Source organism: Dysidea avara, chromosome 3 (assembly GCF_963678975.1).
Source record: "Dysidea avara chromosome 3, odDysAvar1.4, whole genome shotgun sequence".
NCBI lineage: Eukaryota > Metazoa > Porifera > Demospongiae > Dictyoceratida > Dysideidae > Dysidea > Dysidea avara.
The window spans coordinates 26,989,292-27,003,621 of NC_089274.1; the positions used below are offsets into that span (position 1 = coordinate 26,989,292).

General features: G+C 37.0%; 1 protein-coding gene across 1 annotated transcript; it reads left to right on the forward strand.

Annotated features, from left to right (window-relative positions):
- Positions 1-12,884: 12,884 nt before the first annotated feature.
- LOC136251935 (uncharacterized) lies at positions 12,885-13,899 on the forward strand. Its single transcript, XM_066044322.1, has 4 exons — positions 12,885-13,005; positions 13,068-13,334; positions 13,452-13,706; positions 13,755-13,899. The coding sequence occupies exons 1-4, from the start codon at positions 12,936-12,938 to the stop codon at positions 13,799-13,801; spliced, it is 639 nt and encodes a 212-aa protein (XP_065900394.1). The 5' UTR covers positions 12,885-12,935; the 3' UTR covers positions 13,802-13,899.
- The last annotated feature ends 431 nt before the right edge of the window (positions 13,900-14,330 follow it).

Sequence of the window (14,330 nt, forward strand, 5' to 3'; positions counted from 1 at the left end):
GTTGCCAAATTAAGATAACAACAGTCACATATGTGGCTTCAACTGTTACAGTCACTAATAGCAACAAAATGCAAACTGATTATCTGCCACAAAAATAGTTTGCACAAGTAAATTTCAAAGTAAGCCATCCACAAATAGTGACCACACTTATGAAGTGATGCAATTAAAAACTGGAAGCAAATCGATTTAGATAATTACTTCTATTGAGCAACATTGACATTCAAGTGGAGTCCATAAAGGCTGAAAATATATGCCTGGCTTTCTTAATGTGTGTATACACACATTATACTACTGTACAATGGAGTTTCTCTTATACAGAATCCTTTGAATAAAGGACATTGCATTATAACTGACATTTTTGGTATCCCTACACACCCTATATAACCAAAATTCTATTGCTATGTAGGCGTATAAAATATAAATTGTCTTTTAATTACTTTTTGAGGTATTCTTACTTCCAAAAGTAAACAATGACCTTAATGCTAATAAACACAGCCATTATTTTAAAAAATTATTATCATTGCATTCATTTCTTGGCCACCACCTTTAATTTCAGAACTTTTAATCCAGATTTTTTCACGGCTCTTTTTTTACAGCTTGGCTGTTTTGGCATGGATTTTATTATCAAGAGTTACTATTATTAACTCTTGGTATTATGTAAACTGGTTTCAGAGCTTGCACATTTCTTCTTATCTACAGAAACAATAAAGACAGAAATTACAATTGTGCTGTATACCTGTATTACAGATTTAATATTTTTGTAATACTCCAATAAAGTGCACATTTTTGAAGACTTCTAATACAATACACGAAAAAATTTGGAATTTTCAACTGGAGTAGGGACCATAGCACATCGATAAAAAGTACTGAAACAAGTTGGAGTAGTCCATGATATTAAATCGCAGAAAAACAATAAGAAGTGTTATATCCCTATTGTGCTCAAGATACCATAATGGAAATGCACAGTAAGGATATAACACTTCTTATTGTTTTACAGTGATTTAATATCGTGCACTACTCCAACTTGTTTCAGTACTTTTTATCGATGTGCTATGGTCCCTACTCTAGTTGAAAATTCCAAATTTCTTCGTGTATTTGTTTGTTAACTTTTTTGCAAATAATTTTATGATGACTGGTGAACCCACGCATACACGGGCCGCATCTGAAAAGCACCGCGCGCCCCAGCTGTATCAATTATCGTCTGAAAAGTGAAGTATCCATTACGTTTCGTTGTCAGCTATGTTCAACCCGTTACACAGCATTTCGAATGCTGTGTAACGGGTTGAACATAGCTGACAACGATTTCTTTCTTTTGGTATGCGTGGATTGTAGTTTTGTAGTTTGGTATGCGTGGATTGTAGTTTTGTAGAGGTGCACCTCTACAAAACTACAATCCACGCATACCAAAAGAATGAAATCGTGCCGCGCCCCAATCATTACCTTTTTTTAATTCCAGCCCTAATGGCACTCCCATCCTCCCCGATCTCTAGCTAGAAGTTAAACTTAATTTATAAAAGACAAAAAGTAGAAAAAAGCAGCTAAACCTACAGAACCTACCGTAGGCGGGGAAAGTTACGCGTGGGAAAAGTTTCGCGAATTGCACTCTACTTTGTATACCGAATGATGTTAAAGCCGTTTTAGAAACCCTTAGTAGTATAAAGGTTCAGATAAACCCTGATCACATAATCGACTGTTTTCGTCTTGGGAAATTCAAACAGAATCAATCTAGGCCACGGCCCATCTTAATTAAACTCCAACGTACCATGGACGTAAATACAATTTTAGCAAACAAAAGTTCCTTACCTTCCCCATTGATTATCAAACCTGATATGTCACCACAAGAAAGAGCAATAGAGTCAGTTTTACTAAAGGAAAGGTGGTCCCTAATCAAGGCTGGTCATAACCGTAAACAAATCAAACTTAGCAACAATCGTATTTTTGTCAACAACCAACTTCATGGAGAGGTTATTAATGCAGTTTTTAAATACTCTTCATCTACAGCTTCGAATTCGTCAGCTCAACCAATGGACATAACACACACGAAACAACCGCGCTCACAGGAGCAGTCTTCCTGATGACTGCTCAGCTACAAGTAGTTACAATGCTTCAAATTTTCAAAATCACAATCATACTAAACTAAAAATCTTGAGTCTAAATTGTTGTAGTTTACGCAGTTCCGGAAAAAGAGCTCATTTCCAAGCCTTAATTGATGAACACAACCCTCATATTATTTGTGGCTGTGAATCACATCTTGATAGTTCTTATTACAACGCTGAAATTTTTCCTCCTACATATACTGTATTAAGAAAGGATCGAGTAGAGGGTGCTGGAGGTGTATTCTTATGCATTAAGGAAGGCCTAGATGTATCTGAAGAACCTGAATTGGATGTAAATGCTGAAATCATTTGGGCAAAAGTGACTCCTTCTAAAAGGGCCCCCATTTATGTTTGCTCATTTTATCGTCCACCAGACCTGTCCATTGACCCCATACTGCAATTGGGATTATCTTTGAACACTCTTACACGTAGGTTTACTGAACTACCTAATATAATAGTAATGGGTGATTTCAACCTTCCAGGTATTAATTGGTTAGATGGAAGTGGTCAGGTTATCTCTAATCCTAGCTATGGAGTAGAACTAAATAATATATTTCTTGATCAAATTAATGATATTGGCCTTAATCAATTTGTCAATACTCCGACTAGAAACAACAACATACTTGATCTTGTACTTTCTACCTCATCTACCATTTTGGACTTAACTACTGCACCAGGAATGTCGGATCATGAGGCCGTTGTCTTCCATCATAATATAGATAACACAAATACTAATACTAAATCTGAACACAAAGTTGCTTTATACCACCGAGCTAATCTTGAGAATATTAAAAGAGACCTACTTGAATTTCAAACTTATTTTCTTGGGAATGATCCTTACTGTAAAACTGTCGAACAAAACTGGACTGATCTAAAAGGTGTAATCAATGACAGTGTTGCAAAGCACGTGCCATACAAAACTATACGTTCCAACTCCAAATTACCATGGATAAACAGAGAAATAAAGAGGGATATGAAGAGACGCAAACAATTATACAACATAGCTAAAAGAACCAAATCTAGTAATGACTGGAATGCCTATCGCAAGATTAAAAACTCTATAAATAGCAAGATTAAAGTAGCACACAATAATTATTTTAATAGAATGTTTGACAACTCATTTAATGGAAATCGTAGACAATTTTGGAAGTATATTAGAGCAAAACGTAAGGACTACCATAATATCTCCACCCTAATTGTAGATGGTGAATCTATCTCAGATACAAAGAGTAAAGCCAATGCATTAAACAACTATTTTGAGTCAGTCTTCACTAAAGAAAACTTATCTAATATCCCTTCCATGAATGGTTGCAACAACCCTGTGAATGCTCTGCCTACTATGCCAAGTATTACATTTTCAGTGGCTGGTATCCACCATCAATTATCCCTATTAGATACCAACAAAGCCAGTGGGCCAGACAACATTCATCCATATATCTTGAAGAATTGTGCAAACGAAATATCTCCTATACTGCAAGTTATATTCACTCAATCACTAGACACAGGTATACTACCTTCCGATTGGCTCATGGCCAATGTATGTCCTGTTTTCAAGAAAGGAAACCGTACTAGTACCGCAAACTACCGACCAATATCATTGACTTCTGTATGCTCCAAAACTATGGAACATATTATATATCATTCCATAATGAATCATTTAAACTCTAATAGCATTCTCATTGATACCCAGCACGGCTTCAGATCCCAGCACTCTTGTGTTACCCAACTTATTTCACTGATAGAAGACTTGTCACATGCTCTAGACCAACAGAAACAAACCGATGTCATTCTCCTTGACTTTGCTAAAGCGTTTGATAGTGTCCCACATCAAAGACTATTAGTTAAATTAAGACACTATGGTATCAACGATCACATCTGTCAGTGGGTCAATACTTGGCTGACCAGAAGGTCACAGCAAGTAGCTTTGGACGGTACTTTTTCTGACTCGATAGCTGTTCACTCAGGAGTCCCTCAAGGGACGGTCCTCGGCCCTTTGATGTTTCTTCTATACATTAATGATATAACAGAACATGTAAATTCGCCACTACGGTTATTTGCTGATGACTGTTTACTTTACAGAATTATCACCACCAAGGAGGATGCCATTCAACTTCAGCATGATCTTGATCAATTACACGAATGGGCAACTAAGTGGCAATTAAGATTCAATGTAACCAAATGTACTATTATGCGGTTTACCAGATCATTATCACCAATCATTTTCAACTACAAGCTAAACAATCACAACTTGGGTACATCAAACCAACACTCCTACCTTGGTGTTATATTGAACAACAAACTATCATGGTCTCCACATATTAGTAATATAGCTGCTAAGGCCAATAGAACATTAAACTTTTTGAAACGCAATCTGAGTTGCTGCTCGTCTAACATCAAAGCAACAGCCTACCTTACGATAGTACGACCGTCAATGGAATACGCTGCAGTCATCTGGGACCCATACCACCATAACAATATTCAACAGCTAGAGAAAGTACAGCGTAGGGCAGCTAGATGGGTCCTAAATGATTTCAATCGAATCAGCTCAGTCACAGCTATGTTACAGCATCTTTCTTGGCCAAGCCTTCAGCTGAGACGTAAAATATCCAGATTACAAGCACTTTTTAAAATTATACATCAAGATTATTTACTGTCAATTCCTCCTCATTTTATTTCAATGACAAGATCCACCAGACTATATCACCCACATCGTTTTATTCTACCAAACTCATCCACCTATTCATACCAACAGAGCTTTTTCTCCAGATCAATTAAGGATTGGAACAACTTACCATCTTCCATCATTGAGAGCAACAATATTGACTCTTTTTCAGCGGAACTGCAAACACTGTATAGAACTCATTAACTGTAATCTTTGTAACTACGTAGCTAAATTCATTTTATGATTGCTTTTCTTTTCCTGAGCATATCAGCTGCGCTGTCTGCTCAGTAACAATAATAATAATAATAATAATAATACCGGCGTAAAAGTTTCGCGATGCTGATTTTGCATACTAATTTATTACTGTACAAATACAAGCATGTAGAAGCTAACCGGCGTAAAAGTTTCGCGATAGCTACTGCAATCGTGAAATTCGCGAAACTTTCCCCGCCTACGGTAAGCTATTGTCTGAAAAGTGAAGTATCCATTACGTTTCGTTGTAGGTTATGTTCAACCCGTTACACATGCAGCAGTACGAATCAAGGACTGTTTGAAAAGCACCTCTGCAATCAAAATAGCCGCAATGAAAAATACGGACGATTTCCGTTTCGAAGGGAAGCCATCACGTGCTCGCGCCAAATCGACACCTTTCCCTATCAGCAAAGATGAATGGGACACAAAGGAGGACACTGGTAAGTCCATGAAGAATGCATTGTACGTACTGCAGTATGCCAAAAGGCACCTGTCGGGCCGAAGCGACGTCGAACAGCGAAAAAATCAAGCCCGTAGCCTAAGCCGTTATCGAGTTATGCTTGTCCAAGAGGGTGTCACTCCAATAAGCACTGTACTACGATCTGCGACCGCGGTCAAAGCTGGTCAAGATCGATTTTCGATTTTGATCGTTGACTTTCATCGAATTTTTGTCTTGACCATGGACCTGGTTCCGTTTATTTTCGCTATATTTTCGTGCACTACATACTCGCGAAACTTTGACCGTGCTGGGAAAACAGTTTGACTGTTGTTCTTCGTGAAAAATCGGTCTTGTTCATTGACCTTTAGCTTTGACCGCGGTCGCAGATGGTAGTACAGTGTATATTGGAGTGACACCCCCTTGCTTGTCTGAAGGCATCAGTCAGTTACTCAGTCAGTAGAAAATTCCGTTGAATAAAAAAATTTTAAAATTCCGTAGCAACTTGTTGAAAGCGTTTCGGGTCGATCTGAAAGCTTGTTTGGGCTTAGTTTTACCTCACCAATACTGCCCCATCGTCATAAGGGAAAATTGAGGCTGGTTTTTACGGTGATATTATTTCGTGGGCCACGCCTACTCCTTTGTGGTCCCTACTATACAGTTACTATCGTACTGTATGATGTACGTAGAATGCTCTAGAACAATCATTTTCCTTTAGTAGACCTATGAAATAATTATGAAATTACAAGCATTTACACCTTTCTTTGTAACTATTATCTTACTTCATAGCCTTATACTGAAATAAAAAACAAACATGAAACAAACAAACAAATCTATGATAAACTCCCAAAATATACATAATGCATATTCCATAATCAAACTCTTGCAGAGTTGCAGCTGGTATGATTAATACTTTTGACCTTCCATCAATGACCTTCCTTTACATGTCTTAAGTAAAGTTCGACTTTATGCTGATGATGTTATACTTTACTCAAATATCTACTCCGTGGAGGACTGCCATCAACTACAACGTGATCTTGACTCCTTAACACAGTGGGCACACAAGTGGCTTATGACCTTTAATCCAATTAAATGTGAATTCCTACGAATAACAAACAAGATAAACATCATACCATTTACTTACCACATTGACAACTCTACAATCCGAGAAGTCACTCATGCTAAATATCTAGGTGTAGTCATTGGTCAACATCTTAACTGGAACGAACACACAAAACAAGCTGCTAGTAAAGCCACCAGAATTAATGCATTCCTACATCGTAATCTTTATCAATGCCCTCCCACAATTAAATGTAATATTTATAAAGTAATGGTTCGCCCTATTATGGAGTATGCTTCCTCTGTCTGGGACCCACACACATGTGTTAAAATTAATCAATTAGAAGCTGTACAGAGACCTTCCGCAAGAATGTGCTATAAAGACTTTTCTAGATTCTCCAGTGTTTCCAAAATGTTAACTGATCTTAATCTACCCACCCTGCAGAGCAGAAGGAAAAAATTGAAATTACAAATGCTATATAAAATCATTCATCGTTTAGCTGATATTCCAGATGATTGTTTAACTCCCGTTCCCCCCTTTTTACGAAGTGGCTATTTTAATCAACTAAATTCTAGAGTGGACAGTTTTAAATTTTCCTTCTTCCCTTCAGTGATTAAACTATGGAATAATCTACCCCAGAACATTGTTAACGCTCCCACATACACTGAGGTTTGTAATGATTTAAACACTTTTATAATTACACTTGTGCATTATAATCATACATGATTCCTGCACAGTACACAATATAATTTTAAAAAGGTAGGATTTAAGTAAGGTGACAGCAGTGGTTAAGGGCTAGGGTGTTAAACACAGATTCCTGGCTCAAACCCCTGTACAATTTTTACTTAGGAATTTTTGTGCATTTCTTTGACCCCACAATGACTCGTGTCCTACATCCAGTCTTGCTGCATTCCCAATTAATTCCTTTTAACTCTTAATTTGGCCTTTTCCCTTTACAATGAAAATGGCCAAACTATACTCCAATGAGAGTTAACAGAAATTGGAAATGCAACAATGAGACTGACACAAATCAGTGATAAGGGTCCAATATTGAAACTTTTTTTATTACATTTAGCTATATATATTGCCATTTATTCTTGGATGTCAACTCTTCAATTGTCAGTTAAACTTCTACTTTATGGTCGTATCCATTTTCAACCAAGCTGTTTTTGTATAGAGAATTTATACATGTCATGTATTAGCTCTATACAAAAGTATTAATCATACCAGCTGCAACTCTGCAAGAGTTTGATTATGGAATATGCATTATGTATATTTTGGGAGTTTATCATAGATTTGTTTGTTTGTTTCATGTTTGTTTTTTATTTCAGTATAAACTATGAAGTAAGATAATAGTTACATTTGATTGAATTCCACAATCAGTAATATGTACGTAGCTTCTGTACATGTGCATACTACAAAATGGTGGTATAGCCACAAGTCCTTAAGCAGTGTTGGGCAAGTTACTTTGTAAAAGTAACTAGTTATACATTGTAAAAGTAACTAGTTACATATTACATATTACTTGCAACTGAACTATTTAGTTACAGTTACATATTACCCATAAAATAAAGTAACTATAATAATGTTACATATTATATTACTTTGTGTCCACAGCCTTAAGCTGTCACGTGTGAAACTACCACCTTATCACGTGACATGATTGCGTTGTTGGACAATTTGCAAATCTTGGTTATAAGAAGCTGGTGAATAAGCTTCATTCAGTAGGCTTCATTACTTCGTTGTAGCTAGGCGTTACTCAGTGGATTACTAATGAGATTAGTAACTTCGTTACTTGTAGTAATAATAATAATACGTAATATTAGATTCGTTACAGTAACTATATTACTAAGGTAACGTGTTACATTTGTAAGTAAAGTAACTTGAGTTATATTACCTGTTTTTAGAGCGTATTTCATTATACTACTTAGTTACCACAAAAGTAATAATAGTACATAATGCATTACATAAGTAACGCGTTGCTCCCAACACTATCCTTAAGTAGGGTCCGCAACGTGAAATTTCGACCTCCCAGAATCAACTACCAAACCACCCACAAATGCTAGGCTAGGTACCACTTAGAAAATGCCAGATTGGCGCTATTTTTCATGAGCGTATTGTCATGCAAATCGGCGAATATGCTTACAAATTACGAGATTTTTTGCTATATCTTCAAGGAAATGTCTTTTAAAAACTACAATACACACTCTCAACCTTTCTTACTAACTGTACTCTAAACTAAAACCATCAGTGGCTGCATTGTCTGGAGCAATTTCCAGCCGCATCATCGCGAAAATGAAATTTCGGACTCGAAAAAAGTTTCGATGTCACTGGAGCACATAGTAGTGATGCCAAAGTAACCCTCCCAGGTCAAACTGGTGTGGCATGAGTCCAACTACTACCACACCAAATATCATTGAATTCCAAAATTGTTTGCCATCTGGCTGAGCATGACGGCTGTAAAAAATTCGTCAAAAATGCTGATTTTATTCACTGACGGGAACTTTTGCTAGCCAGATGTGCTAGTTTACTTCTCAAAAGCTTGCTAAACCCATAGCCTGGAGCTTTCATTCATAGGATTGTTCTACATGACAGCTCTTCAAGCTAAGCGACCTCAAAAACCGCCAAATGCCGATATCCACGAATTTTGTCAATATCGACCAATTTTACAATGCGTTAAAGAAATTTTGCACACCAACGTGATGCTTTGCCTCTCTAAAGTCCTGGACGTTTCAATCACCTTCGTCTGTGTAGGCACCTCTCTCAGTTCAGTCTCTTGAAAATGCCGGAGCAAGCCAATTGGGCCGCGGCGCAACCATCAACACCACTTACTGCTTATTTTGTCTCATCGATTCCACGAAAATCCAGCAGAAATATTAAATAACCCAACTGGAGTTAGTCTAGTTCTAAATATCCACCTTCGGAACTCTACACGAATGGAAATTTCGATTGTGGTTTTTGATAATCGGCATTTGCATTTCGGTAATCATTTGTAATAACATGTAGAGTACAATATTTAGAGCTAAATTAACTCCATTTGCGCTCTATTACATTTCTGCTGGTTTTCCTGTCATTCTTTCGTGGAACCAATGAAACAAAATAGCTAAGCATTAACTGGTGTTGATGGTTGCACCCAATTGGCGTGCTCTGGCGTTTTCAAGAGACTGAAGAAAGCTGCCTACACAGACAAAGGTGATTGAATGGTCCAGCAAGGATGTAGAGAAGTAAACCAACATGTTTGACATTTAAAACTTCCTAAAACTGATGACAAAAGGTGAGATGGGCATTTTGATGGATTTTGGCCTTGATTAGAGAGTCACCAGTGTCACCCTATGGACGAATATAACTAAACAAGGATGCAGCATGACTTTAAAGAGGCAAAGCATCACGTTTGGTGTGAAAGATTTCTTTAACGCATTGTAAATTGGTCAACATCGGCAAAATTCATGGATATCGGCATTTGGCAGTTTTTGAGGTCGCTAGAAGAGTTGCCAGACCAGCCCTATGAATGAAAGCTACTGGTTATGGGTCTAGTAAGTTTTTGAGAAATAAACTAGCACACCTGGCTAGCAAAAGTTCCCATCAGTGAATAAAATCGGCATTTTTGACGAATTTTTGACAGCCGTCGAGCTCAGCCAGATGGCAAACAATTTTGGAATTTGATTGTATTTCGTGTGGTAGTAGTTGGACCCATGCCAGACCAGTTTTACTTGGGAGGGTTACTTTGGCATTGCTATTGTGTGCTCCAGTGGCATCGAAACTTTTTTCAAGTCCGAAATTTCATTTTCGCGATGCTACTGCTGGAAATTGCTCCAGACAATGCAGCCACTGATGGTTTTAGTTTAGAGTACAGTTAGTAAGAAATGTTGAGAGCGCGTATTGTAGCTTTAAAATACATTTCCTTGAAGATATAGCAAAAAATCTCGTAATTTGTAAGCATATTTGCCGATTTGCACGACAAGACGTTAATGAAAAATAACGCCAATCTGGAATTTTCTAAGCGGTACCTAGTCTAGCATTTGTGGGTGGTTTGGTAGTTGATTCTCGGAGGTTGAAATTTCACGTTGCGGACCCTACCTTAAGTAAATCATAATAGTTTTGTACTAACACCATATGAAATTGCGCTGACATGTAAAGCTTGTCCCAAAACCGTTTACATCACTTATGTAATATATTATGTCAAGCCAAAAACCATACAGGTACTATCAAAACAAAGCAATCCCTGTGAGTTCACTATAAGAAATGAAATGGGCCATGAATTTCTCTACAAAATGTCTTTTATTTATTTGTTAAGGCTTTACAGCACAAGTATACTGAAGGTTTGTAGGATACCTGGTCCTACAGCCTGTTTATAAAGATGTTGTGCTATGTAAGTATGTGTCACTTTTTAAGATCAAAGTGTGAAAGATTTAAATACTGTACATCATTCTCTTATAGGGTTAAATTCACAACATTTAACTATGATTTGTTAGTAACCATAAAAGTACATGAACTATAAATCAGTTAGCTACATCTGAGTCATACCATTTGGGAAATGTATTGCTACATTGGCATGATATAGCAACTACAGTTTTGAATACGAACATTGATCATATCCTAACTATGTGGTACCTGCCACACACATATGAGTAAAGTAAGTCCCAAACATAAACATACATTTACTACCACTACCTTGTATACTACAAAATGGGTGGTATAATAATATTCAGGTGACACATGACCTGTTCATGGTATCATGTTGAAAATACCTGCTGAGAAAGGTCCACCCTAGCTAGTGGGTATTGCATGAATACAGGTACTTTAACCTGCTGTGTTTATTTAACTAATTGATAATTAGAGAGTGGCATGAGTGTTAAGAATAAGGTGGGAGATAATGTTTTGAAAAAAATGTTGTGTGTTAGTTCTTGTTGCAATGTGATGGCTTTGTCATGTCAGGTACTTATTGGTCATGTGCATGGACTGGTATTGTTTGTTTACATTACTTGAGTGAATCCAGTTAGTATTCAGCAACTGCATGGGCATGCCACCTATAGACATGACCAATAAGTATTTTACAGTGGAATCTTTCGATGGTCACCTGCTTAGAAAGGCCATATCTAAAATTGGCCAACTTTAAAGTTCAGTTTTGGGAAGACAATGTGCATTGCGGTTACATACTTATAAATCAATATTTGCAGTTAAAGTTATAATTAGTAGTTAAAAGTTGAAATCTGCACTGTATAATGGTTGTGTTGTAAGGATCTTGCTGTATATAGTGATGAATTACGTAGTTCTGTGGCCAAACACCATTGTGAAATTATCAATTAATACCACGAATACTTGGCATTGCAGATGTATCTTATTTGCACCACTCAGCTATAATGTATTCCTTCAGTTTGTAACAAATCAAAAGCATACACACTCCCACTAGCTATAGCTGATACACACACCATGTGTACCTGTACCACTTGAGTGGTCAAGCAGGTCATTACCACACCAGATAGCTAAAGGTGAAGTTTGATAGTTGTGTACAATGAATATGTCCTGTTAACATATAAGGTAATTTTTATATCCTGTCCCTAATCCAATCACTATCAATTACCAGAGACCACATCTTCTTTGCTACATGATACTTGATATGAGGTGATGCAAGTTTCTTGGAAGGAGCCCTCCAAGCTCATTCAAAATTTAGATGCACACTTCCAAGTAGAAGCAAATGTATATGTGACCAGATTTTACAAAACCAGGCTTCCACACACATCCAATTCCTTGACTTAAACCAACTGTAAATTGACCACTTGGTATGGGCAAAATTTGAAAGTGATAGCATACTCCTACATTGAGTTATGGTTGTTTAAAGTCATAAATCTGGATGTGTGTGGAAGCCTGACTTTGTCAAATTCAGTCACATATTCTGTAAATTTCCTTTTATTATAACATTAGTGCCAGGTATATATAGGCTATGTATTGTAAATGCATGTGAACAGTATAAATAGTATCTCACTGGTGGTGAAGTGCTCCATGATTATAGTGTTGATGGTCATAAAGAAACTGGGAAAGATTATGGGTAGAAGCTTATTTTCAGTATTGTAGATCATGATAATTTCTACTAATTCAAAGCTATATCCCACTTTATGACTATCTTTTCAATATGGCTATAATGGTATACAATATCCATATAGTGCAAAGATGATCCTCCCACTCACTGAGATACAATTAAGCTCATTGTACCCACCATTAAGTAGTACTAATTTAAATGTAATTTCCTTTGTCATTCGATTACTGAAACTGAAGCTGTGGAGGGAAATCCAAACTATTGCTCCCCATGATGACATCACATGTGCAGAGCTAGTATAAATTGCCAGAACAGCAGATGAGCAAGACATGTAATTTGAATATCAATTGATCAAGCAAGTTTTACAGGTTTGAATAAAACAGTTTATCATCAGGATGTGCTGGCTGCTGATAATGTCACTGGTGATGGCTATTGTGTTATCGTCCTTCCCAGAGGCTAGTGGAGGTTAGTATTGCTTTGTAGTGCATGGCTAATACATCTCTCTCTCTCTAATTTTCATCTTACAGTAGGGATCTGTAAGTCAAGAGGGACTGCACGACCAATTAAAAAATCCATTGGAGAAACCGTCCGATTTTTATGTCATGCTAATTTTCAATGTGAGGGATCGACTTACAATTTCACCCATTACAACCATACCACTGGTGAAGCTGATCTAACACATCAAGGTTCACACACTTACAGTTGGACAATAACAAGCCTCAGTGATGCTGGAGATTACTGTTGTAGTAAACAATGTGATGTTGACCAACGTCAGTGCTGTACAACAGTGGAAGGTAGGAATTGAACTAAAGTGTTTGCAGCTAGCTAGGTGCAACTCTATGTAACATAATGCATAACCTTTCATCCATTGTATACAAAGTGGGTATGATTTCAATGTTTCCACATGATAGTTCCACCTGTGATAGAGTGGACACTTCCAGAAGCAGTTGTTGCTAACACTTCAGTCACTGGTAGCTGTAGGGCCACTGGTTATCCTAGACCATCTGTTAGTGTGATGAATACCTGTGACTATCAATACCAATACAATGTGATTGATGAGTACACTAATGAGGTAGTGTTCACTATTAAAAGTGTCACAAAGAAATGTCAACACATCTACTGCTACACATCCAGTTCAGTAGACACAAGGAAAGTGTTGTTAGCTGGTGAGTATATGGCCATGAATGTTTTGTGTACATTTATTTTTGGATTAGAAAATGTGTCTTGTGTCAATGATAAAGATACTGCTGCTGTGGTGTAATACACTGAAGTATCACTGCCATTTACTGACTCAAATTACACTGTTGCAAATTTCTTAGTTTTATTGCTGTATATTATTATGTGGTTGTCAAAGAACAAATAAAAGGAAGTTTTAACTACTGTATTACATAACTACACTATAACTAGTGCTTCAGATTAAATTCATTCTTGAACACCTTACCATTTAGTGGGTCATTATCAAGGGTAACTCTTTTTTTGTAAATGACTAGTCTCACAAAAAAAAAATCAACAAATCACTAATACCAACAACTTATGATAGTGTAATGAATGAACTATGCATGGCTAGCAACAGGTCAGGGATGACTCTTACATACATTAACATGACTCAATGATGCCATCAAACTTCAAAGGGAAAATGTGCACATTGGGATGCAGTGGTGTTGCTGACATAATAATTTCAGAAATTATTAATAGCTGTGTAGGAGCATAATGTTAACTACACATCGTACATTTGCCAACTGAACAGTCTGGCTTCTAATGGTAAGAGGTCAGGTTGAACTTTGAATCAC